The 26,658-nt window shown below is 41.6% G+C and overlaps 2 protein-coding genes across 2 annotated transcripts in view; both read right to left on the reverse strand.

Annotated features, from left to right (window-relative positions):
- The window catches only part of LOC128692055 (clathrin interactor lqfR), a 139,657-nt gene extending 116,543 nt beyond the window's left edge, over positions 1-23,114 (reverse strand). The window contains exon 1 of the mRNA XM_070085288.1: positions 22,927-23,114. Coding sequence (XP_069941389.1) covers positions 22,927-22,967 — 41 coding nt within the window. The 5' untranslated portion in view covers positions 22,968-23,114. The remainder of the gene's footprint in view (positions 1-22,926) is intronic.
- Positions 1-26,658, reverse strand: part of LOC128686640 (telomere length regulation protein TEL2 homolog) — a 340,958-nt gene that overhangs the window by 230,259 nt on the left and 84,041 nt on the right. The gene's annotated exons all lie outside the window — the stretch shown is intronic.

Consider the following 26,658-nt stretch of genomic DNA (forward strand, 5'->3'; position numbering starts at 1 on the left):
TTTTACCTTTATTAAAGACTTGTTGGTGTATGGAAGATGGAGAGGAGGGAAGAGGGAGGAGGACAGGTTAGTTTCGAAGGGTCATCCCCCTCCATAAGGACTTCAGGTATCAAGGCCCTATCCATGGTTACTTCCCTTCTTTGTCTTTTACTGGCACTAGGACCTGCTAGAGAGTCACTGGATCCCTGTCACACAAAAAAATCTGTCCAGAGAGGTCTGTTTCTAGTGTCTCAAGATTTGCCCAAAATGGGACAAGGCACAGTCATTGAACATGTTGCAGACAGCTTGCAATGGCTTTGTTAGGGCGATACATATTTCACAAAACTTTGCAACATATTCCACTTTCGTACTTTGCTACTAGTTCTTTCTTGAATTTTATCGTGTTTTTCCACTTTCTTTATCAAAAGGCTGGCACTCTGAAGTTTCTTTGGCCCCCATGGTGGCTTATTTAGCAGTCGCACTCAATAAACAAGCACAAAAAACAATGGATTATTACGAAATGTTCTGGATGAACACACAGGGTGATGCTCACTCAATGAGAAAAAGGCAGATCAAGTCACAAAGCATGGGATGCTTTGTGTGGTCGTGGGTAGGCAGACACGTTTGGTATGGCAACTGCACGAAAACCAAGCGAATGTACATTCATGTACATTCAATTAAAGAGAGAAATAAATAAAGGAATAAGAAAAGCAAAAAGGGATTATGAGGCTAAGGTCACAAGGGATTCAAAGACTAACTCAAAAGGGTTCTTTCAGGTATACAGAAGTAAGATTAGGGACAAGATAGACCCACCTAAGAGTAACTCTGGTCAGATCATTGACAGTGATAAGGGTATGTATGAAATTCTCAATACCTACTTCCTCTCAGTTTTCACCCAGGAAAATACTAGCAATATTCCTGAAATAATAGATTATGTAGAACAGGACGATAAACTATGTACGATTGCAGTAACTAGTGACATGGTCCTCAGACAAATAGAGAAACTAAAACTTAACAGATCCCCAGGCCCTGATGAACTGTTTGTAAAGGTGTTAAAGAAATGTAAAGAGGAACTTAGCATACCTTTGGCTAATCTTGTTAACATATCACTACAAACTGGCATAGTGCCTGATAAGTGGAAAATGGCAAGTGTAATACCTATTTACAAGGCAGGTGACAGGTCCTTGGCTTCGAACTATAGACCAATAAACCTTACATCCATAGAGGGAAAATTTATGAAATCAATAATTGCCGAAGCAATTCATAGCCATCTTGATAGGCACAGATTGATTAATGAATCCCAACATGGTTTTACAAAGGGGCGTTCCTGTCTCACGAATTTACTAACATTTTTCACTAAGGTGTTTGAGGAGGTAGATCATGGTAATGAATATGATGTTGTGTATATGGACTTCAGTAAGGCTTTTGATAGAGTTCCACATCAGAGGCTACCAAGGAAACTTAAGGCACATGGAATAGGAGGAGAAATTTTTCCTGGGTACAGGCATGGCTGACAAATAAGCAGCAGAGAGTTTGCATAAATGGGGGGAAATCAGAATGGGGGCACATCACAAGCGGTGTTCCGCAGGGGTCAGTGTTGGGCCCATTGTTGACAACTTACATAAACGACATAGATGAGGGAATAAATAGCGACATAAGCAAATTTGCTGATGACACCAAAATAGGCCATCCAATTCATTCTAGAGCACTAGAGCACTCCAGGATGATTTGAATAGACTGATGCAATGGTTGGAGAAGTGGCAGATGCAGTTTAATATAGACAAATGCAAAGCTCTAAATGTTGGACATGAAAATAACCATGCGACATATAAACTAAATAATGTAGATCTTAATATTACGGACTGTGAAAAGGATTTAAGTGTTCTGGTTAGCAGTAATCTAAAATCAAGACAACAGTACATTAGTGTTCGCAGTAAAGCTAACAGAATTCTTGGCTTCATATCTAGAAGTATAAATAACAGAAGTCCTCAGGTTGTTCTTCAACTCTATATATCCTTGGTTAGGCCTCATTTAGACTATGCTGCTCAGTTCTGGTCACCGTATTACAGAGTGTATATAAATGCTCTGGAAAACATACAGAGGAGGATGACAAAGATGATCCCATGTATCAGAAATCTTCCCTATGAGGATAGACTGAGGGCCCTGAATCTGCACTCTCTTGAAAGGCGTAGAATTTGGGAAGATATGATCGAGGTGCATAAATGGAAAACAGGAATAAATAAAGGGGATGTAAATAGCGTGCTGAAAATTTCCAGCCTAGACAGGACTCTCAGCAGTGGTTTCAAGTTGGAAAAATTCAGAATCAAGAAGGATATAGGAAAGCACTGGTTTGGTAATAGAGTTGCAGACAAGTGGAACAAACTCCCGAGTGCAGTTATTGAGGCTAAAATGTAGTGTAGTTTTAAAAGTAGGTTATATAAATACATGGGTGGGTGTGGGTGGGTGTGAATTGGACCTGACTAGCTTGTGCTGCTTGGTCTGGTGCCATGCTCCTTCCTTGAGTGGAGGTGACCAGACTGGGCAAGTCATTGGGCTAATCCAGGGGGGGGGGGAGACATGAACCTGCTCTGCATGGGTCAGTAGGCCTGCTGCAGTGTTCCTTCTTTCTTATGTATGAAAACTGGGACAAAATTTGGATGAAAAGAGTCGTCAAAAACTGAATCCCACGAAAACCAGGGCATACGAAAACCGAGGGGAGGGGGATGGGTCACTGATGACTTGTCTAGAAATTTAGACTAATAGATTATAGAGGTATGGGGGTTTGTGGGAAACAATCAGGCTGCAGTACTAGAGCTGAAAACAGCAAATATAACCAGGATACCCCAAGGATATATTTATAAGACAATATTCAAAATATAGTTGCTAGTAAAGGCAAAGAAATTGCTCAACAAACAAAAATAGTAGAGGGCAACAAGTGACTAGCTCTCTTAAGGTTAATTATACAAATAGTAGGAGTCTAAGAAATGAAATAGATAAGCTAAGCTTTCTTGCAAGTGCAGGTAATATAGATATTATTGCTATAACAGAGACCTGGTTCAACTTGAAAGATAGAGAAATGCCTTCTGAATGCAACATACAGGGCTATAAACTATTCCACATTAATAGGGTCAACAGGAAGGGTGGTGGAGTGGCGATGTTAGAGATACAGTAGACCATCGTTTAACATGGGTTTGTCTTGCTAGTTTTGAATATAGCACGACTGAAGAATTGCGGCATACGTATTTTTGTTAAACACTTCATAAAATTAGTTTAACATGGTTGTGGGAGGGGGAAAATTTTTGAGTGCGCAATCAGCTGCTGGGCAACTGGGTCTCCCCTGCGCGGTGGCAGAGGAGACCCACCACCATCCCCCGCCACCCACACCCTCCCACACCACCCTCCCAGCCTTCAGTTCGATTCATATATGTGTAGGAGGGCAACACTCGGGAAGCTCGCTGTGTTTATTTACATATATATTTTCTTATTTTCATTGCCATTTCTTAAATCTGCCAAGCAATCATGGCACCCAGTAAGCATACAAGTGTTCCCAAAAGTGACAAGAAAAGGTTGAGATATTAGATAAGCTTAAGATTGGCTCACATGTGGTGGACACAGTGAGGGCCTATGGCCTTAACCCTTTGACTGTTTCAGGCCCCTCTCTGAAACTGTCATTCTATGTCGCCAAATATTCGAAAAAAAAAAATTATTATTTCTTATGAAAATGTTAGGAATATTTTTACTAGTGTTTTAAGCCTAAAAAAAAATTTTTGCCATCAGTACTTACCGAGATATAGAGCCGCAAAGTTTGCAGAAATTGACGTGCGTACGGCAACAGCGGCGACTGCCGCCCACCCGGTATTCTTTTATTTACTCTAATTCAAAGGTTTCTTGCATTTTTCAATATTTTTCTTTTCCAGGTAACTTATGTGGCCTGTGAGACCAATGTAAGGTGCATTGTTCAAATATACACTCATTATTTACAACACAATAACAGAACAAACTTTATCACTATTAGTTTGTGTATACACTTTGTTTACACAAACAAACAATACAAAACAATGTTTATTACTATTGTTCCATAATATATATACATATGTACAGTCACTAACCACGTTCCTAGAACTGCTGCAGCTTGTGGAACTCTTTGAAACATGGGTATATGCAGAGGGGCACTTCACACTCCTCACACATAAAACGAGTGTCTCTGCGTGTTTGTGGGCGTTTTGTGGTATGCATACATACATAACACCTCTTCTGAGCATTTTTCTTGGCAGTAGTAGGAGGCAGTTGTATGGGGTAGTGATCACAAGGCCTCATACGAGATGACCTCTGTGGGCGCTGGTCTATTGCAGGAGTTGCTCCTTGGTACTTTGCAATTATTTGTCTGATTACTGACAGGCAAAATTCACCATATTTTGGTGTTTTGTTGGTCTTCAACTTGTATATGTTATAAGCATTTAGCATAGAGATATCAACAAGATGGAAAAAAAGTTTGATATACCACTTATAACTCTTGCGTACACAGTCTGCAAACCCAATCTGCATGTCACATTTGTCCACTAAGCGCATATTGAGGTTGTAGTCCATGACAGCTGCAGGCTTTAGAATGGGTTCATTGGTCTCTCTGTTGTCCCTGCCACTGGGTACCATTTCGTTTCTGTGAACTGATGTCAACAACGTGACATCACGTTTGTCATGCCACCGAAATGCCATGATGTCATTGGCAGCAAAGGCTTGCACCTCACCTCTGCGAGTGCCAGCGTCGAACCTTGGCATATGTTTGCGATTACCACGCACTGTGCCACACACGTCTGTCAAGTTCACTCGCAAGAAATCACTGAGTAAGGGGCTTGTGTACCAGTTATCAGTAAATAACATATGCCCCTTACCAAGATATGGTTCCATCATTGTTCGAACCACATCACCAGAGATACCCAATAACTTCATGGTATCTCTCAAAGTATTACTGCCAGTGTACACAATAATATCTAAAACAAGACCACTTCTGCAATCACACAGTACAAATAGCTTTATACCAAAGCGTTTCCTCTTGCTTGGTATATATTGCTTGAATGAGAGTCTTCCTTTGAATAAAATCAAGGACTCATCAATAACAAGCTTCCTGAAGGGATAAAAATACATGCAGCACTTTTGTTTCAGGTACATAAACACATTTCTTATCTTATATAACCTGTCGCTTCTGTCAGGCCTGGTTTTGTCTGAAAAGTGTAACATACGTAACAGTATCAGGAAACGATTGACACCTATAATGTCACTAAAACCTGGAGTTGAAATCAGGCGATCTGTTGTCCAGTATGTGGTGACAGTGTGCTTATACACATGTGGCATAAGCATTATTGTGGCAAAAAACAGGTACATCTCTGCCACAGTTGTCTCCTTCCACTTGTGTAGCCATGATTTTGGCGAGAGAATTGTATTTGCCATGGTGTAATCACAGTATGTATTTGTTTCCCTGACAATAATGTCCATCAGGGGTTCATCGAAAAATAACTCAAAGCAGTCCAGTTCACTGGCATTGTTCCCAAGTGGACAAGATGGCTTTATTCCACTTTGTGTTTCATCAAAGTCATGGGGACTGGGAACAAACTCGTCACCGTCCTGCCAATCCCAGATGCGGTCTGCTGGTGGGGTCTGGATATTGTACTGTGGTTGTGGCTGTGCAGGTTGTGGTGGTGCAGGTTGTGGCAGTGTGGGGTAGGGTGAGGCTGGTTGTTCTGGTGAGTCAGCCGCGTGGCTAGTAGCATGGCCCGGTGATGGTGCCACATGGGCCGTGCCCCCTCACTATCACCACCACTGCCTCCTCCCTCACTGTCACCATTCATACCCATCGTTACAATATCGTCATCTTCACTATCAGGTCGTGGTGTTGGGCCACGGGATGTGCTCCCAGAGTTTCTCCTTCCCCTTGGAACAACATATGAAACACTACCAGACCGCATGCTACGTCGTACATACTGGCGCTTCACTGGGGAATATTCACTCTCACTGTCACTAGAACTGCTTTCAATGACCTTGAAATCACTATCACTATCACTGCTATCATCAGGGTGTTGTACACGACCAAATAGTTTCCTCTTTCGTCCTGGTACAGGCGAACGTGAACGTGAACAAGCCGGCACAGCACCAGAGGTCGAAGGTTGTGGGTCATCTGGGTTTCCGTCACTATTTACGTTATCCTGGGCATTTTTTTCGGTAACACTCACTTGAAAACCCTTGAATTCACTGTCACTGACATTTTCATCGCTGTTAGAGCGATCACTTGGGAACAAAAGACCTCTAATCCGCTGAGGAGTGAGGAACTTCTTACCGAGAGGCATGGTGAAAATGGACTGACAACATGGCGTTCCCACAATGCACCGCTAGGTCCCAGATTTTTTTCACTGGGTGCACACCGACCACTGAGACCCATTCTCTCCCGTGTAGGCCTACCAGGCCTTTGGCGCTCGATTTGAAGCCGCTAGAATTTGTGCGTATAAATACGTCAGAAACATTGGCTCGTAAGACGTATTTATACGTTGGAAACAGTCAAAGGGTTAATGAAGTGTCAGTTCGTACAATTAAAAAGAACAAGGTGAATATACAAGCATGTGTAATGAATAACCCACGATGTCACCTCACGAAAAGAATGACACAGATCACAGCAAGTAAATAAAACTGAAAACTTGTTGCTCGAGTGGATTGAACAAAAGACAAAGAAAGGTGCACCACTTAATTTCCTCTTAATTAGGTAAAAGGTCTTACAGTTGTTTAAAGCAGTGTATGATAAGGAAGGCCTGAAAAAGGATGTGTGTTTAGCACAGGCTGGTTCCACAACTTTAAGTTGCATAATTTGCATAATATTAAGTTTTCTGGTGAAAGTGCTTCAGCTGATCATACAACAGCAAGTAATTTCAATGCTGAATTGCAGGAAATTATTTCTGAGGGTGGCTATGAGCCACATCAAGTGTTTAATGCTGACGAGACAAGTGTTTTTTGGAAAAAATGCCAACACGTACTTATATCAGTCAGCAAGAGAAAAGTGCACCGGGCTTCAAGACAACAAAGGATCACTTCACCTTGCTCCTTTGCGGTAATGCATCAGGTGATTTCAAGTGTAAGCCCATGGTTATTTACTGCTCTAAGAATCCTTGTGCTTTGAAAGGTGTAGATAAAAACACCTTACCAGTAATTTGGAGGTCAAACCAGTCAGCATAGATGACAGAGGAAATGTTTATTGACTGGGTTAAGCGTCACTTTATTCCTGAAGTCAAGTTTTACCTGCACAGCAAGAACCTTGCATTCAAGGCTCTCTTCATTCTTGATAATTCCCGTACTCATCCACAAGCTGTGCTGGATGTGACCCCACATGTAAAAGTTGTATTTTTACCTCCAAATAAAACATCTCTAATACAACCACTTGATCGGGGAGTTATTAAGTCTTTTAACCCTTAAACTGTCCAAACGTAGATCTACGTTCATGTGCGTAGTGCTCTGACCTTGATTTTCCCCATTTGAAAGCATGTAAAAAAAAAAAAAAAAGTAGTTCTACGTTTGGTGCCCCCCCCCCCCCGCATGTGGATGTAGATCTACGTTTGCACGCATAGCGCTCTGACCTTGATTTTTCTCCTTAAGAATGTAAAAAAAACAGATCTATGTCCAGAGCGCTTCGCGAGCAAACGTAGATCTACACTTGGACAGTTAGAGGGTTAAGTGTAACTATACAAAAAAAGTTATGAAAAAACTAGTTGCATCAATGGACTGACTCCAACCTGGCAGTACCAGGCTTCTGTAATAAATTTAACATTGTAGATGCCATCAGGTATGCTAAAACTTCATGGAATGAAGTGCCCCAATCAACATTAAATACAGGCTGGGGAAAATTATGGCCTTCTGTAGTTAGTTCTGTCACTGGTTTTCACTTGCTTGAGAGTCAGGTTCAGGAAATTGTTCAACTGGCAAGGAGATTACCAGGTGATCGTTTTCAAGATATGAATGAAGATTATGTGAATGAGCTCTTAGAAGATAATGATGAAGACAGGAGTCCCGATGAAATGTTGGCAAAGCTCGATGCACAGTTACAAGGGAGGGAGATAACAGAAGATTATGAAGAATCCGAAGAAAAACAGTTAACATTGCAGCAGTTACGCGAGCAGTTCCATGTTGCTGCTAAACTAGCAGACTTTTTCACTGAAGAGGACCTTGACAAATCTAGAAGCAGTGCTTTGAAACGGGGTCTAGACCAGCTGAATATGCCTTACCGTCAGCTGTATAATGTACTACAGGGTAAAAGAGCCCAGAGATCCATTACAGAATTTATGCACACTCCAATACAACCATCGACTTCAGTACCAGAACCTCTACCATCAACTTCTACTGACAACCAACAACCATCCACCTCAGCCCAGTAGGGCCACACCATCCATGTCCACTCTCTCCACAACCATCCACAAACACCAGCACCCACAATTTAAGGTAAGAAATACTATTATTTCTATCGCATTTGTAGTCTTAAGCAGTAATATATCATGACAATACACTCTAATTACATATTCACTTTTATTTTGTAAGATCTGTTAGTCTAAAAAAAAGTTGTTTGGCTTTTTGCGGGCTCCCAGGAATGTAACGCTATTTTTCTTCAGTTTGTCTAACACGGTTTTGTGTACCACGGTGTTTTCAGGAACGTAACTACCATGTTAAACAACAGTCTACTGTTATTTAAATTGTTGTATTAGACAAGATATAAGATTAGAAACATCGGACACAGAATCTGTTTGGCTACAGTTTCTCGAAAGTCGTGAAAAATTAATTTTGGATGTGATTTATAGGCCCCCAAACCTTGATAGGGGGTGTGGTAGGCTGCTATGAGGCGAAATTCATAAAGCGTCTAAATATGAAAATGTGTTAATGGAGATTTTAACTTTAGACAAATTGATTGGAACAATGTGACAGGAAATCTTGAGTCTAGTGACTGTCTTGACATGGTTCAAGATTGCTATTTAAAACAGCTTGTGACAGAACCAACTAGAGGAAACAACCTGCTTGACTTGGTTCTTGCCAACAAACAAGCCCTAGTTAATAATCTTGAGGTTAATGATGAGCTTGGGGAAAGCAATCACAAATCACTTAGTTTCAATATATCACGGAATTACACAGATAACTGCAATCAAGTATGTTCCAGACTTTCGCTTAGCCAACTTCATGGGGCTGAGAAATTACCTGGGTGGGCTGAATTGGGATGACCTGGCTTTGGGCTAGGTAGGTGGTGTTGGATGCCAATATGACGCATTTCAGAGCATAGTGCTAGCTGCCCAGACAACTTCTGTTCTAAGTACGGTAATTAGATCTAACAAAAATGATCCCAAATGAATAAACAATAGTATAAAACATCTCACTGGTCAAAAGAGGCACATATAGGCATACCAAAAGAGGGGATGGGCAGTTAAGAAATCAATATATTCAATTAGAGATAAAATAAGGAATAAGAAAAGCAAAAAGGGATTATGTGGCTAAAGTCACAAGGGATTCAAAGACTAACCCAAAAGGGTTCTTTCAGGTATACAGAAATAATATTAGGAACAAGATAGGCCCACTTAACCCTTTCAGGGTCCAGAGGCTAAATTTCAAAGTGCGCACCAGGGTCCAAGAATTTTCCAAAAAAATTTTGTTATTTTTTCCTATGAAATGGTAGAGAATCTTTTTCTGAAGGTAATAAAACAAAAAGCATGAAATTTGATGGAAAATTGACGAAATTATGCTCTCGCGAATTTTGATGCGTCAGCTATATTTACGAATCGGCTATTTTGCCGACTTTGACTCCCATTTTAGGCCAATTACATTATTCCAGTTGACCAAATTCTTAGCTATTTCACTAGTATTACTTCTATTCTATCGACTGAGCACAAGAAATCGCCAAGTTAACTGTTTCAACTAAAAAATAAAGTGATCGGAAATTGGTAATTTGGCCAATTTAACACAAAGTTCAAAATATTCCAATTTCAAAATAGGGTCCAGAATAAACAATGTAGGTATTCCTGGCACTAAACTAACATTTTCTCTGTTCATTAGTTATGTTTTGAGGTTTTACAAATGAATTCCATTTTTATTTTTTATTAACAATGAATTTTTATTCAAACCAAAAAATAGAAGATTTACTGCAATATTGTAATAATTGTATAAATATCATCACCACATTTATGAATGTATATCAGACCCACCAGCTGGCATGTATTAGATGTGCGAGGTCGTTTGTTTACTCTTGAATATCGGCAAATATTTAACATTTCCACTACTTTGAGCTCAGTTTCAAGCCATTTCCAGTGCTAAAATCAATCAAAATCATCTCTATTTCTGTAATATGTCTTCCATTCTATCAAATGAGACCAAGAAATCGCAAATACAACTATAAAAAACATACATGAAAACACTGCAAAGTCACTGTTTTAATCGAAAATCATGGTCTCAGTTTTTTTTTTCTCACTATACACTGTGCTGCAGGATTTGTTTTATGTGGTGCACACATACCACATAGATGTATTCTCTCATATCTAGGCCCAAATTTACCACTCACAGCTTATCAGCGAGAGCTGAGCTCATGGCGTAGATCTATGGTTTGGACCCTGAACGTAAAACCGTAGATCTATGGCATGGACCCTGAAAGGGTTAAGAGTAACTCAGGTCAGATCACTGACAGTGATAAGGAAATGTGAACATTTCAGTACCTACTTCCTCTCGGTTTTTATTCCGGAAGATACTAGCAAAATTCCAGAAATAATAAATCATGTAGAACAGGGTGATAAACTATGTACTATTGATGTAACTAGTGACATGGTCCTCTGGCAAATAGAGAAATTAAAACCTAACAAATCCCCAGGCCCTGATTAACTATTTGCAAGGGTTTTTAAAGGAATGTAAAGTGGAACTTAGTATACATTTGGCCAATCTTTTCAATATATCACTACAAACTGGCATAGTGCCAGACAAGTGGAAAATGGCAAATGTAATTCCTACTTACAAGACAGGTGACAGGTCCTTAGCTTTGAACTATAGATCAATAAACCTTACCTCCATAGCTGGAAAATTTATGGAATCAATAATTGCCAAAGCAATTTGTAGCCATCTTGAAAGGCATAAATTGATTAATGAATCTCAACACTGTTTTACAAGGGGTGTTCCTGTCTTATGAATTTACTTTCTTCACTAAGGTATTTGAGGAGGTAGATCATGGTAATGAATATGATATTGTGCATATGGACTTCAGTAAGGCTTTTGATAAGAGTTCCACATCAGAGGCTACTGAGGAAACTTAAGGCACACTGAATAGGAGAATATTTTTCCTGGGTAAAGACATGGTTGACAAATAGGCAGCAGAGAGTTTGCACAAATGGAGAGAAATCAGAATGGACACACATCACAAGTGGTGTTCTATGGGGTCAGTGTTGGGCCCCATGTTATTCACAATTTACATAAACAACATAGATGAGGGAATAAATAGCAACAAGCAAATTTGCTGATGACACCAAAATAGCCCATTCAATTCATTCTAACGAGGACATTAGAGCACTCCGGGATGATTTGAATAGACTGATGCGGTGATCGAAGTAGCAGCAGATGCAGTTTAATACAGTGGACCCCCGGTTCCCGATGCTATTGGTATCCGATAAATCCAGTAGCCGATGCATTTGATCGAAAAAAATTTGCCTCGCTTCCCGATACAAAACCCGGTATGAGATACGATTCGTACGAGACGTTTCCAGTGTTTACAAGCCAGTCAGTGTGCGCACATCTAAGGATACATTCAGTACATTCTATATTATCCATATTATCACTGTTTTTGGTGCTTGTTTCTGCAAAATAAGTCACCATGGGCCCCAAGAAAGCTTCTAGTGCCAACCCTTCGAGACCAAGGGTGCTAATGACTATTGAAATGAAGAAAGAGATAACTGCAAAGTATGAAAGTGGAGTGTGTGTATTGAGGCTGGTCAGGTTGTATACTAAACCCCAATCAACCATCCCTACTATAGTGAGCAGGAAAACGGCAATCAAGGAAGCTGTTCTTGCAAAAGGTGCAACTGTGATTACGAAACAGCGACCACAAGTGTTAGAAAATGTTGAGAGACTGTTATTGGTGTGGATAAATGAAAAACAGATAGGAGGAGATAGCATCTCTCAAGCGATCATTTGTGAAAAGGCTAGGCAGTTGCATGACGATTTGGTAAAGAAATTGCCTGCAACTAGTGGTGATGCGAGTGAATTTAACCCTTTCAGGGTCCGTCCCGTAGATCTACGGCTTCACGTTGAGTGTCCAAACCGTAGATCTATGCCAAAATTCTAGCGCCTTCAAATTTAGCACGAAAGCACTCATAGGCCTACATGTGAGAGAACGGGTCTGCGTGGTGGGTGTGCGCCATAAACAAAAAATCTAGGCGCCCGCATAGCATTGTGGCAACGCCGGCTCAGTTACCCTTGTTCACCATGCCTCGTCGCAAGTCAGCTCTCACTCCCCGGAAAATTGGGAGTCTCCTCTTCCTATCTGATAGTTCTGACACTGATGGAAGTGGAAATGAAGACGAATTCTACGGCTTTGATCAGTTAGTGACCGAAAAGAATGACCAGGATATCGATAATAGTGTAGAAAACCCTGACAATCCTCAACCTTCTACCTCTGGTGTGGGCACTCGTGACTCACGGTCGGTTGTTCCTCAACGCAAGAGAAAACTAATATTTTCGCATGGCCAGGCCTCTGACTTCAGTAATGATGATGATAGTGACGTGGATTGTGATTTTATTGCGCTCGACGATCATTCGAGTAGTGATAGTGAGGAATCATTCACCAGTGAAGCGTCGGTATGTTCGCCGCCGCATGCGCTCGGGTAGTGTACCCTATGCTGTGCCCTGGGGACGGAGTACATCCCGGAGTACATCCCGTGGCCCTACACCAGTTTTAGGTACTGATAGTGAGGATGATGTGGCTACACTTGGCATGGATAGACCTCAGGCATCAGTGGATGGTGGTAGTGGTGATGGTAGTGGCACCGCCATGCGTGACTCACCAGCCCACGCTGGGACCCACGCTGCTGACTCGTCAGTTCAAGGACAAAGCGGAGCGTCAGCCACCAGCCCACCACAACCACAACCACCCGCACAACCAGCCTATGATGTCCAGTATCCACCAGCAAACCGTATGTGGGATTGGCAGCAAAATCCCAATTTTGTTCCCAAGCCTCACCACTTTGATGACTCTCAAAGTGGAATTCTACCTACTTGTCCCCTTGGAACCACGGCCAATGAACTGGAATTCTTTGAATTATTCTTTGACCAGCCATTGATGGAAACTATTGTCAGGGAAAGTAATAAGTACAGTGGACCCCCGCTTAACGATCACCTCCAAATGCGACCAATTATGTAAGTGTATTTATGTAAGTGCGTTTGTACGTGTATGTTTGGGGGTCTGAAATGGACTAATCTACTTCACAATATTCCTTATGGGAAAAAATTCGGTCAGTACTGGCACCTGAACATACTACTGGAATGAAAAAAGTTCGTTAACCGGGGGTCCACTGTATTTTGAGTACACCATGGCAAATACGATCATATCACCACAGTCAAGACTACACAGGTGGAAAGAGACGACTGTTGCAGAAATGTATTTGCTTTTTGCAACAATAATGCTTATTCCTCATGCCTATAAGCATAATATAAAAGCATACTGGTCCACAGATCGGCTAATTTCTACCCCGGTCTTCAGTGAAATCATACCAGTGAACAGGTTTATCTTACTCTTACGTATGTTGCACTTCTCTGACAAAACCAGGCCTGACAGAAGTGACAGGTTATACAAGATTAGAAATGTTTTCATGTATCTCAAACAAAAGTTCAGCATATACTTTTATCCATTCAAGAATCTTGTAATTGACGAGTCTTTGATTTTGTTCAATGGTAGACTGTCATTCAAGCAGTATATACCGAGCAAGAGGAAACGCTTTGGTATAAAACTGTTTGTACTCTGTGACTGTGACAGTGGCCTGGTGTTGGATATTGCTGTATACACGGGAAGTAAAACATTGAAAGATACCAAGATGTTATTGGGTATCTCAGGTGACGTAGTGAGAAACATGATGGCACCTTATCTTGGTAAGGGGCATACATTATATACCGATAACTGGTACACAAGCCCATTACTCAGTGATTTCATGCGAGTGAACAAGACAGATGCGTGTGGCACAGTGCGTTCTAATCGTAAACATATGCCCAGGCTCAACGCAGGTGCTCGTGGTGATGACGTGCAGATGTTTACTGCCAATGACATCATGGCATTACGGTGGCATGACACACGAGATGTCACATTGTTGACAACCATTCACCGTAATGAAATGCAAGACAGTGGCAAGTTGATCAAGTGACTAATGAACGTATTCGAAAACCAGTGACAGTGATTGATTATACACAAAACATGCTCTTGGTTGACAAATGTGACATGCAGATTGGTTTTGTTGACTGTGTTCGTAAGAGTTACAAGTGGTACATGAAACTTTTCTTCCATCTCATGGACATTTCTATGCTCAATGCATATAATATGTACCAAATAAAGACTGGCAACAGACCACCGTATGGTGAATTTTGTTTGTCTGTTGTCAGACAACTCATAATGAAGTACCAGGTAAGAACACCTGCTATACAACAAGGTCCTCGAATTACTCAGGATATACCCAAGCATTTGAGGAGGGAAGGTGATCATTTCATAATACAGCTTCCTTCAACTCAGAAGAAATTTGCTCAGAAGAGATGCATCGTCTGTGCACAAACAAAACGACAGCAACAAAGACGCAAAGACACTCCGTTTGTGTGTGAGGAATGTAAGGTGCCTCTGTGCATGGTGCCTTGTTTCAAGGAGTTCCACAAGCTCCAGCAGTTCTAAAACCATGTCCAGTGATTGTAAATATGTAAATATATGATAGAACATTAGTATTATACAAGATTTGTGCATGTTTATTGTAATTAACAACAGTGGTAAACAATAACATGATAACGTTAGTGCGGTTATTGTGTTCAATACAGTGAGTTTATATATATACATTATATACAGTATTGGTCTCTCAGGCCCCAAATGTTAGTAGGAATAGAAAAAAATTGGAAAATAAAAGAAAAAACTTAAAAAAACGCTAAATAATGTAATGCGCGTATGTGGAATTCGTCGATGTTGCCGCCACCACATCATTTTGGACAAACTTCTTGGCACTGTATCTCGGTAAGTGCTGATCAGAACTTTTTTTTTTGTCTTATTACCTTCACAAAAGTATGCCCTTTAATTCTGCAAGAAAAAATAATTTTTTTTTTCTTTCAAAATTTCTTGGACACTGGAGCACCACTTCAGATTTTGGCCTTGAACCCTGAAGGGGTTAAGGCCAGCAAAGGTTGGTTTGAAAGATTTAAGAATCGTAGTGGCATACATAGTGTGATTAGGCATGGTGAAGCTGCCAGTTCAGACCACAAAGCGGCTGAAAAATATGTGCATGAATTCAAGGAGTACATAGAGGCTGAAGGATTGAAACCTGAACAAGTGTTTAATTGTGACAAAACAGGCCTGTTTTGGAAGAAATTGCCAAGCAGGACCTATATTACTCAGGAGGAAAAGCTACCTCAAGTCCTAATGGAGGGGGATTCCCCTTCTAAACAATAGGTTCAACACACTCCCCTCCTCCCATCCCATCAATCATCACCAGATCTTTATTAACCCCTTCAGAGTCCAAGGCCAAATCTGAAGTGGTGCCCCAGTGTCCAAGAATTTTCAAAAAAAAAAATGTTATTTTTTCTTACGAAATGGTAGAGAATCTTTTTGCGAAGGTAATAAAACAAAAAGTACGAAATTTGATGGAAAATTGACGAAATTATGCTCTCGTGAATTTTGATGTGTCAGCGATATTTACGAATCGGCGATTTTGCCGACTTTGACTCCCATTTTACGCCAATTACATTATTCCAGTCAGCCAAATTCTTAGCTATTTCACTAGTATTACTTCTATTCTATCGATTGAGCACAAGAAATCGTCAAGTCAACTGTTTCAACTACAAATTAAAGTGATCGGAAATTGTTAATTTGGCCAATTTAACACAAAGTTCAAAATATTCCAATTTCAAAATAGGGTCCAGAATAAACAATGTAGGTATTCCTGGCACTAAACTAACATTTCCTCTGTTCATTAGTTACGTTTTGAGGCTTTACAAATAAATTCCATTTTGATTTTTTATTCACACCAAAAAATAGAAGATTTACTGTTATGCAATATTGTAATAATTGTATAAATATCATCACCATATTTGTGAATGTATATTAGACCCACCAGCTGGTGTGTATTAGACGTGTGGGGTCGTTTGTTTACTCTTGTATATCGGCAAAAATTTAACATTTCTGCCACTTTGAGCTCAGTTTCAAGCCATTTCCAGTGCTAAAACCAATCAAAATCATCTCTATTTCTGTAATACGTCTTCCATTCTATCAAATGAGACCAAGAAATCGCAAATACAACTATAAAAAACCATACGAAAAAACACTGCAAAGTCGCTGTTTTAATCGAAAAATCATGATTTCAGTTTTTTCCTCTCATTATACAGTGTGCAGCAGGATCTGTTTTATGTGGTGCACACATACCACACAGATGTATTCTCTCATATCTAGGCCCAAATGTACCACTCACAGTTAATCAGAGTGAGCCGAGCTCATGACGTAGATCTACGGTTTGGACCCTGAGCGTAAAGCCGTAGATCTATGGGATGGACCCTGAAAGGGTTAAAGGTAAGTGTCAATTATTCTATTGTTATTGTTGTTATTGTAATTATTCTATTGCATTTTTTTTTTTCATACTTTTGGGTGTCTTGCACGGATTAATTTGATTTCCACTATTTCTTGCGGAGAAAATTTATTCGCTTTCCGATAATTTTGGTTTACAATGAGCTCTCAGGAACGGATTAATATCGCGAACCAGGGGTCCACTGTATAGACAAATGCAAAGTTCTAAATGTTGGACATGAAAATAACCATGCCACATATAAACTAAATAATGTAGATCTTAATATTATGGATTGCAAAAAGGATTTAGGAGTTCTGGTTAGCAGTAATCTAAAACCAAGACAACATTGCATTAATGTTCGCAATAAAGCTAACCGAATCCTTGGCTTCATATCTAGAAGTATAAATAATAGAAGTCCTCAGGTTGTTCTTCAACTCTATATATCTTTCGTTAGGCCTCATTTAGATTATGCTGCATAGTTCTGGTCACCATATTACAGAATGGACATAAATGCACTGGCAAACATACAAAGCAGGATGACAAAGTTTATAATGTATCAGAAATCTTCCCTACGAGGATAGGCTGAGGGCCCTGAATCTGAACCCTAGAAAGGCGTGGAATTAGGGGGGCATACGATCGAGGTGTATAAATGGATAACGGGAATTAATAAAGGGGATGTCAATAGCATGCTAAAAATATCTAGCATAGACAGGACTCACAGCAATGGTTTCAAGGAAGGATATAGGAAAGCACTGGTTTGGTAATAAAATTGTGGACGAGTGGAACAAACTCGCAAATACCGTAATAGAAGCGAAAACGTTGTGTAGTTTTAAAAATAGGTCGGATAAATACACGAGTGGGTGTGGGTGGGTGCGAGTTGGACCTGACTAGCTCGTGCTACTAGGTCAGATGCCATGCTCCTCCCTTAAGTGAATGTGACTGACCTGACTAGGTTAAGGCACTGGCTTAAGCTGGTGGGAGAATTGGACCTGCCTCATATGGGCCAGTAGGCCTGCTGCAGAGTTCCTTCCTTCTTACGTTTTTATGTACCAGAAACAGCACTGGTCCTAGGGCAGATCCCTGTGGAACCCTGCTCATTATAGGTGCCCACTCTGACACCTCACCACATACCATGACTCACTGTGGTCTTCACGAGAGGTATTCCTGATCCTGGCCCTCCAGCTTTTGCAATAATTCTTTGTGGAGAAACGTGTCAAACACCTTCATACAGTTCAAGAAAATGCAATCTACCCACCTCTCTCTCTCTCTCTTTCGTCTTACTGTTGTTACTGTCATAGAAATCTATTAGCTTTGTGACACAGGATTTCCAGTCCCTGAAACCGTGCTGGTTGCCGTTGATAAGCTCATTCCTTTCTAGGTGCTCCACCACTCTTCTCCTGATAATCTTCGCCATGACTGTGTACTATACTACACGTCAGTGACATTGGTCTGTGCCTTAATGCTTCGTGTCTGTCTCCTTTTTTTTAAAAACTGGGACTACATTTCCTGTAGTTGCCCTGTTTCAGAACGCATGTTGAAGATTTTTGTTAGGGGTACACACAGCACCTCTGCTCCCTCTCTCTGGACCCATGGAGAGACATGGAGTCAGTGTCTGTCTGTGCGTATCTGTGTGCCTGCGTGTGTGTGCCTGCGTGTGTGTGCCCATGTGCGTGTGTGTGCCTGCGTGTGCATGTCTGCATGCGTGTCTGCATGTGCGTGTGTGTGTCTGCATGCGTGTCTGCATGTGCGTGTGTGTGTCTGCATGTGTGTCTGCGTGTGTGTGTGTGTGTCTGCATGTGTGTCTGCGTGTGTCTGCATGTGTGTCTGCATGTGTGTCTGCATGTGTGTGTGTGTGTCTGCATGTGTGTGTGTGTGTCTGCATGTGTGTGTGTGTGTGTCTGCATGTGTGTGTGTGTGTGTCTGCATGTGTGTGTGTGTGTGTGTGCATGTGTGTGTGTGTGTGTCTGCATGTGTGTGTGTGTGTGTCTGCATGTGTGTGTGTGTCTGCATGTGTGTGTGTGTGTGTCTGCATGTGTGTGTGTGTGTGTCTGCATGTGTGTGTGTGTGTGTCTGCATGTGTGTGTGTGTGTGTGTCTGCATGTGTGTGTGTGTGTGTGTGTGTGTTTGTGTGTCTGCATGTGTGTGTGTGTGTGTGCATGTGTGTGTGTGTGTGTGTGTCTGCATGTGTGTGTGTGTGTGTGTGTGTGTGTGTGTGTGTGTGTGTGTGTGTGTGTGTGTGTGTGTGTGTGTCTGCATGTGTGTGTGTGTCTGCATGTGTGTGTGTCTGCATGTGTGTGTGTGTGTGTGTCTGCATGTGTGTGTGTGTGTGTGTCTGCATGTGTGTGTGTGTGTGTGTGTGTGTCTGCATGTGTGTGTGTGTGTGTGTGTGTCTGCATGTGTGTGTGTGTGTGTGTCTGAATGTGTGTGTGTGTGTGTGTGTCTGCATGTGTGTGTGTGTGTGTGTGTGTCTGCATGTGTGTGTGTGTGTGTGTGTGTGTCTGCATGTGTGTGTGTGTGTGTGTGTCTGCATGTGTGTGTGTGTGTGTGTCTGCATGTGTGTGTGTGTCTGCATGTGTGTGTGTGTCTGCATGTGTGTGTGTGTCTGCATGTGTGTGTGTGTGTGTCTGTATGTGTGTCTGCATGTGTGTGTGTGTCTGCATGTGTGTGTGTGTCTGCATGTGTGTGTGTGTCTGCATGTGTGTGTGTGTGTGTCTGCATGTGTGTGTGTGTGTGTCTGCATGTGTGTGTGTGTGTGTCTGCATGTGTGTGTGTGTGTGTCTGCATGTGTGTGTGTGTCTGCATGTGTGTGTGTGTCTGCATGTGTGTGTGTGTCTGCATGTGTGTGTGTGTCTGCATGTGTGTGTGTGTCTGCATGTGTGTGTGTGTCTGCATGTGTGTGTGTCTGCATGTGTGTGTGTGTCTACATATGTGTGTGTGTGTGTGTGTGTGTGGGTGTGTGTGTCTGCATGTGTGTGTGTGTGGGTGTGTGTGTCTGCATGTGTGTGTGTGTCTGCATGTGTGTGTGTGTCTGCATGTGTGTGTGTGTCTGCATGTGTGTGTGTGTGTCTGCATGTGTGTGTGTGTGTCTGCATGTGTGTGTGTGTGTGTCTGCATGTGTGTGTGTGTCTGCATGTGTGTGTGTGTCTGCATGTGTGTGTGTGTCTGCATGTGTGTGTGTGTCTGCATGTGTGTGTGTGTCTGCATGTGTGTGTCTGCATGTGTGTGTGTGTCTGCATATGTGTGTACTCACCTATTTGTACTCACCTATTTGTGGTTGCAGGGGTCGAGTCCTAGCTCCTGGCCCCGCCTCTTCACCGGTTGCTACTAGGCCCTCTCTCTCCCCGCTCCATGAGCTTTATCAAACCTCGTCTTAAAACTTTGTATGGTTCCTGCCTCCACTACGTCATTTTCTAGGCTATTCCACTGCCTTACAACTCTATGACTGAAGAAATACTTCCTACTATCTCTCTCTGACTCATTTGTGTCTTCAACTTCCAATTGTGGCCTCTTGTTTCTGTGTCCCCTCCCTGGAACATCCTGTCCTTGTCCACCTTGTCTATTCCACGCAGTATTTTATATGTCGTTATCATGTCTCCCCTGACCCTCCTGTCCTCCAGTGTCGTCAGGCCGATTTCCCTTAATCTTTCTTCATAGGACATTCCCCTTAGCTCTGGAACTAACCTTGTTGCAAACCTTTGTACTTTCTCTAGTTTCTTGACGTGCTTTATCAAGTGCGGGTTCCAAACAGGTGCTGCATACTCCAGTATGGGCCTGACATACACGGTGTACAGTGTCTTGAATGATTCCTTACTAAGGTATCGGAATGCTGTTCTCAGGTTTGCCAGGCGCCCATATGCTGCAGCAGTTATCTGATTGATATGTGCTTCCGGAGACATGCTCGGTGTTATACTCACCCCAAAATCTTTCTCCTTGAGTGAGGTTTGCAGTCTTTGGCCACCTAGCCTATACTCTGTCTGTGGTCTTCTGTGCCCTTCCCCTATCTTCATGACTTTGCATTTGGCAGGATTAAATTCGAGAAGCCATTTGCTGGACCAGGTGTCCAGTCTGTCCAGGTCTCTTTGTGTGTGTCTGCATATGTGTGTGTGTGTCTGCATATGTGTGTGTGTGTGTGTGTGTGTGTGTGTGTGTGTGTGTGTGTCTGCATGTGTGTGTGTGTGTCTGCATGTGTGTGTGTGTGTCTGCATGTGTGTGTGTGTCTGCATGTGTGTGTGTGTGTGTCTGCATATGTGTGTGTGTGTGTGTCTGCATATGTGTGTGTGTGTGTGTCTGCATATGTGTGTGTGTGTGTGTGTCTGCATGTGTGTGTGTGTGTGTGAGTTAGTTACCATTTTGTCCTGTGTGTGTCTGCATGTGTGTGCGTGTGTGTGTGTGTGTCTGCGTGTGTGCCTGTGTCTGCGTGTGTGCCTGTGTCTGCGTGTGTGCCTGTGTCTGCGTGTGTGCCTGTGTCTGCATGTGTGCCTGTGTCTGCGTGTCTGCCTGTGTCTGCGTGTCTGCCTGCATCTGCGTGTGTGCGCCTGCGTCTGCGTGTGCGCACCTGCGTCTACATGTGTGCCTGCGTGTACTCACCTAATTGTGGTTGCAGGGGTCGAGACTCTGCTCCTGGCCCCGCCTCTTCACCGACCACTACTAGGTCCTCTCTCCCCCCCGTGTCTGTGTGTGGTGTGTGTGTGGTGTGTGGTGCGTGAGTGTGGTGCGTGAGTGTGGTGCGTGAGTGTGGTGCGTGAGTGTGGTGCGTGAGTGTGGTGCGTGAGTGTGGTGCGTGAGTGTGGTGCGTGAGTGTGGTGCGTGAGTGTGGTGCGTGAGTGTGGTGCGTGAGTGTGGTGCGTGAGTGTGGTGCGTGAGTGTGGTGCTTGAGTGTGGTGCGTGTGGTGTGTCTGCGTGTGTCTGCGTGTGTGTGTGTCTGCGTGTGAGGTGAGAGAGGTGAGAGAGGTGAGGGAGGTGAGAGAGGTGAGGGAGGTGAGGGAGGTGAGAAGAGGGAGGTGAGGGAGGTGAGAAGAGGGAGGTGAGGGAGGTGAGAAGAGGGAGGTGAGAGAGGTGAGAAGAGGGAGGTGAGAGAGGTGAGAAGAGGGAGGTGAGAGAGGGAGGTGAGGGAGGTGAGAGAGGGAGGTGAGGGAGGTGAGAGCGGGCGGTGAGGGAGGTGAGTGTGGGAGGTGAGGGAGGTGAGAGAGGGAGGTGAGGGAGGTGAGAGAGGGAGGTGAGGGAGGTGAGAGAGGGAGGTGAGGGAGGCGTGAGAGGTGAGGGAGGTGTGAGAGGTGAGGGAGGCGTGAGAGGTGAGGGAGGCGTGAGAGGTGAGGGAGGCGTGAGAGGTGAGGGAGGCGTGAGAGGTGAGGGAGGCGTGAGAGGTGAGGGAGGCGTGAGAGGTGAGGGAGGCGTGAGAGGTGAGGGAGGCGTGAGAGGTGAGGGAGACGTGAGAGGTGAGAGAGGTGAGAGAGAGGTGAGAGAGGTGAGAGAGGTGTGAGAGGTGTGAGAGGTGAGGGAGGTGAGGGAGGTGTGAGAGGTGAGGGAGGTGTGAGAGGTGAGAGAGGTGAGAGAGGTGAGAGAGGTGTGAGAGGGAGGTGTGAGAGGTGAGGGAGGCGAGAGGTGTGAGAGGTGTGAGAGGTGAGGGAGGCGAGAGGTGAGAGAGGTGAGAGAGGTGAGAGGTGAGAGGTGTGAGGTGAGGGAGGCGAGAGGTGAGAGAGGTGAGAGATGTGTGAGAGGTGAGGGAGGCGAGAGGTGAGAGAGGTGAGAGATGTGTGAGAGGTGAGGGAGGCGAGAGGTGAGAGAGGTGAGGGAGGCGAGAGGTGAGAGTGAGAGAGGTGAGAGAGGTGTGAGAGGTGAGAGAGGTGTGAGAGGGAGGTGAGAGAGGTGTGAGAGATGAGAGAGGTGTGAGAGGTGAGAGAGGTGTGAGAGGTAAGAGAGGTGTGAGGTGAGAGGTGTGAGAGGTGAGAGTGAGAGTGAGAGAGGTGAGAGAGGTGTGAGGTGTGAGAGGTGAGAGAGGTGAGAGAGGTGTGAGGTGTGAGAGGTGAGAGAGGTGTGAGGTGTGAGAGGTGAGAGTGAGAGAGGTGTGAGGTGTGAGAGGTGAGAGAGGTGTGAGAGGGAGGTGAGAGAGGACTTGCTCTGCACGTCCAGTAATCAGCTGAGACACAAACAAAGACATACTCACACTTTCTCAGTTAATTCCCTGACTTTCCACATGTTGATCATGACCAGTGGGTGGTTGGGCGGCTTATATCTGCCAGTGGGTGGCCAGCACACCCGTCAACAACCTCCACACACCAAAATATGTGATGCAGCAGCTGTAACAACACTTTCACCTTAACATGGCTCCCCACACGTCACAATGTGCGTTTAATATCTTATAAAACCAGTCTCTCTCTCCTTCACGTCATCTCTCAACCATCAGTGTTAACTATGGAACTACCTTTTAATATTTTATTCTTAAATATTTATTAAGTGTGCAGAAATGTAAGGAAAAGTCAAGAACAAAAGTGTTTTCTGAATGTGTAATCGTAATGGCGGTAAATTTGAACCACTGTCATGCGCCAATAATAATAATAATAATAATAATAATAATAATAATAATAATAATAATAATAATAATAATAATAACAATAATAACAATAATAATAATAAATAATAATAATAATAATAATAATAATAATAATAATAATAATAATAATAATAATAATAATAATAATAATAATAATAATAATAATAATAACAATAATAACAATAATAATAATAAATAATAATAATAATAATAATAATAATAATAATAATAATAATAATAATAATAATAATAATAATAACAGTAATAATAATAACAATAATAAATAATAATAATAATAATAATAATAATAATAATAATAATAATAATAATAATAATAATAATAACAACAATAACAATAATAAATAATAATAATAATAATAACAATAAATAATAATAATAATAATAATAATAATAATAATAATAATAATAATAATAATAATAATAATAATAATAATAATAATAATAATAATAATAATAACAATAAATAATAATAATAATAATAATAATAATAATAATAATAATAATAATAATAATAATAATAATAATAATAATAATAAATAATAATAATAATAATAATAATAATAATAATAATAACAATAATAATAATAACAATAATAATAATAATAATTTTTTTTTTATTTATTTCCAATTTGAGCACACATACAGAGGTACAAAAAAATACAGATAAGAGCAGCATGCCAAAGCCACTTATACTATGCATAGCATTACGGGCTGGCTTAAAATTAACTTAAGATTAACTAAGCAATGATGAAATCAGTGATAAAACATTAATGTAAACAGATTACTATAAAGCACAAGTGAGTATTACAAAGACAGGTCATATGGTTGCATTCAGTTAGGTAGTGATTCTGTTAGGTAGTGTATTTAAAAAATAATAAAGTTAGATTGGGTTTTAGGTTTAACATTTATGTGATATAATTGTGAGAAACATTTAAGATATACAATTTATAAGGTTCAGTTATTCAGTATTTATTTGGTTTTGGGTGAGTAAGTGATCTTTGAGAAGAGACTTGAATTTATAAACAGGTAGTGTTTCTTTTATATTTACAGGTAATGAATTCCAGATTTTAGGGCCTTTTATGTGCGTTGAGTTTTTGCATAGTGTGAGATGGACACGAGGAACATCAAAGAGTGATCTGTGCCTTGTGTTATGGTCATGTGTTCTGTTGAGGTTGGCAAGGAGATGTTTGAGGGGAGGGTTAATATCAGAGTTAAGTGTTCTATGTATGTAATAGGTGCAGTAATAAGTATGGATGTTTTGTATGGTGAGTAGGTTTAGTGTATTGAATATTGGTGGAGTGTGCTGCCTGTAGTGAGAATTTGTTATCATTATGACTGTAGCCTTTTGTTGGGTAATTAATGGTCTGAGATGGTTTATTGTTGTTGAGCCCCATGCACAAATTCCATAGGTGAGATAGGGGTAAATAAGAGAGTGATATAGGGCCAGGAGGGCTGACTGTGGAACATAGTACCTTATCTTCGATAGTATGCCTACAGTCTTGGAAATTTTCTTAGAAATTTGATGTATATGTGTATGAAATTTGAGTCTATTATCAAGGTGGATTCCTAAGAATTTTCCCTCTGTTAGTTTTGTGATAGGTGATCCGTTTATCATTATGTTAAGAGGGACATATCTAGCTCTTTTACCAAACTGAATGAAGTAGGTTTTGTCAATGTTTAGTGTAAGTTCGTTAGTCCTCATCCAGGTAGATATTTTCTGTAATTCGGTATTTACAGTATTGGCTAGCGTGACTGGGCTCGGGTGAGAGAAGACGTATGTAGTGTCATCTGCAAATAGTGTGGGTTTGAGTAATTGCGAAGCATTTGGAAGGTCATTTATGTATAGGAGAAAGAGAAGAGGGCCAAGGACACTTCCCTGTGGGACACCAACTGTAATTGGTTGCGCAGAAGAGTTTGCCCCATTTGCGTACACATATTGGCTTCTGTTGCTGAGGTATGACTTGAGGTAGTTGAGGGAGTGCCCTCTTATACCATAGTGTGACAATTTTACGTGGAGCAAGTCATGGTCAACTGTATCAAAAGCTTTACGTAAGTCAATGAAGATCCCCAGTGGGACTCCTTTTTTCTCTATTGCAGTGTATATATGTTCTAGAATGTGTATAATAGCATCATTAGTATTTTTATTAGGCCTGAATCCAAATTGGCAGGGGTTTAGTTTGTTTTGGGAGATAAGGTAGGAGTAGATTCGTTTATGAATTAATTTTTCGAAGATTTTTGAGAGAGGGTGTAAGTTGGATATTGGCCTATAGTTATTCAACTCTGTTTGGTCTCCTCCTTTGTGGATCGGGGTGACCCTTGCTATTTTGAGTACTGTAGGGAAGGTGGAGGATTCAATGGATTTGTTAAAGAGTGTTGCAATGATTGGTGATAGCACTTGTGACACTTTTTTGTATATAAAGGGTGGTAAGGTATTTAAATCTCCTGCCTTGTTTTTTAGTGCGTTGATAATAAGGGAGACTTCGTATGGGTTAGTCGGAGCTAGGAACAGTGTGTTCGGGTAGTTGCCGGTGAGGTAGTCATTTGGTGGGGTATCTGAGCTTGGGATTTTATTGGCAAGGTTTTGTCCTATAGTGGAGAAGAAATCATTGAGTCTGTTTGCTGTTTCTGTTGGTGGGAGTTGGGGTTCATCTGATTTTGCTAATTTTATTTCGCTATTTCGTGATATCTTTTTTGTTCCCAGAATTTCTGATAGGGTTTTCCAGGTCTTTTTTATATCACCTCGTAAGTTGGACAATCTGTTCTCATAATACAATCTTTTTGCCCTTCTTATCAGGCTGGTTAGGATTGACGAGTAACGTTTTGTTTGGTCTCTGGTTATGTGACCCATTCTGTACTGTTTTTCATATTGGTGTTTTGTATTTATGGATTTGAGAATGCTGGGTGTTAGCCAGGGACTGTTCAGTCTCTTTGCTGTCATCTGTTTAGTTTTTTTAGGGCAGTGCTTGTTATAGAGGTATTGGTTTTTTTTTAGAAAATTATTAATACATTCGTCAATATCTGTATAGGTTTCTAGCTCAGTGTGCCAATCAATGTTTGCTATTGCTGTTGTGAAGTTATTAATGGCTGCCTCATTGTGAAGTCTGAAGATGACTTTAGTAGTGTCTTGGGGTAGTTTACCAAGAGTTGTTATAAGGAAAGTAGGGTAGTGGTCTGTGGTATTATCTGTAATTATGCCTGATTTTAAAGGGGATATGGTGTTGGTCCAGATGTGGTCAAGTAGGGAAACACTAGTCTCTGTAACTCTTGTAGGTTTTGTTACTGTTGGTAGTAACATACAGTTACTCATTGTGTTTGTGAATTCAG

Source organism: Cherax quadricarinatus, chromosome 15 (genome assembly GCF_038502225.1).
Source record: "Cherax quadricarinatus isolate ZL_2023a chromosome 15, ASM3850222v1, whole genome shotgun sequence".
Lineage (NCBI taxonomy): Eukaryota > Metazoa > Arthropoda > Malacostraca > Decapoda > Parastacidae > Cherax > Cherax quadricarinatus.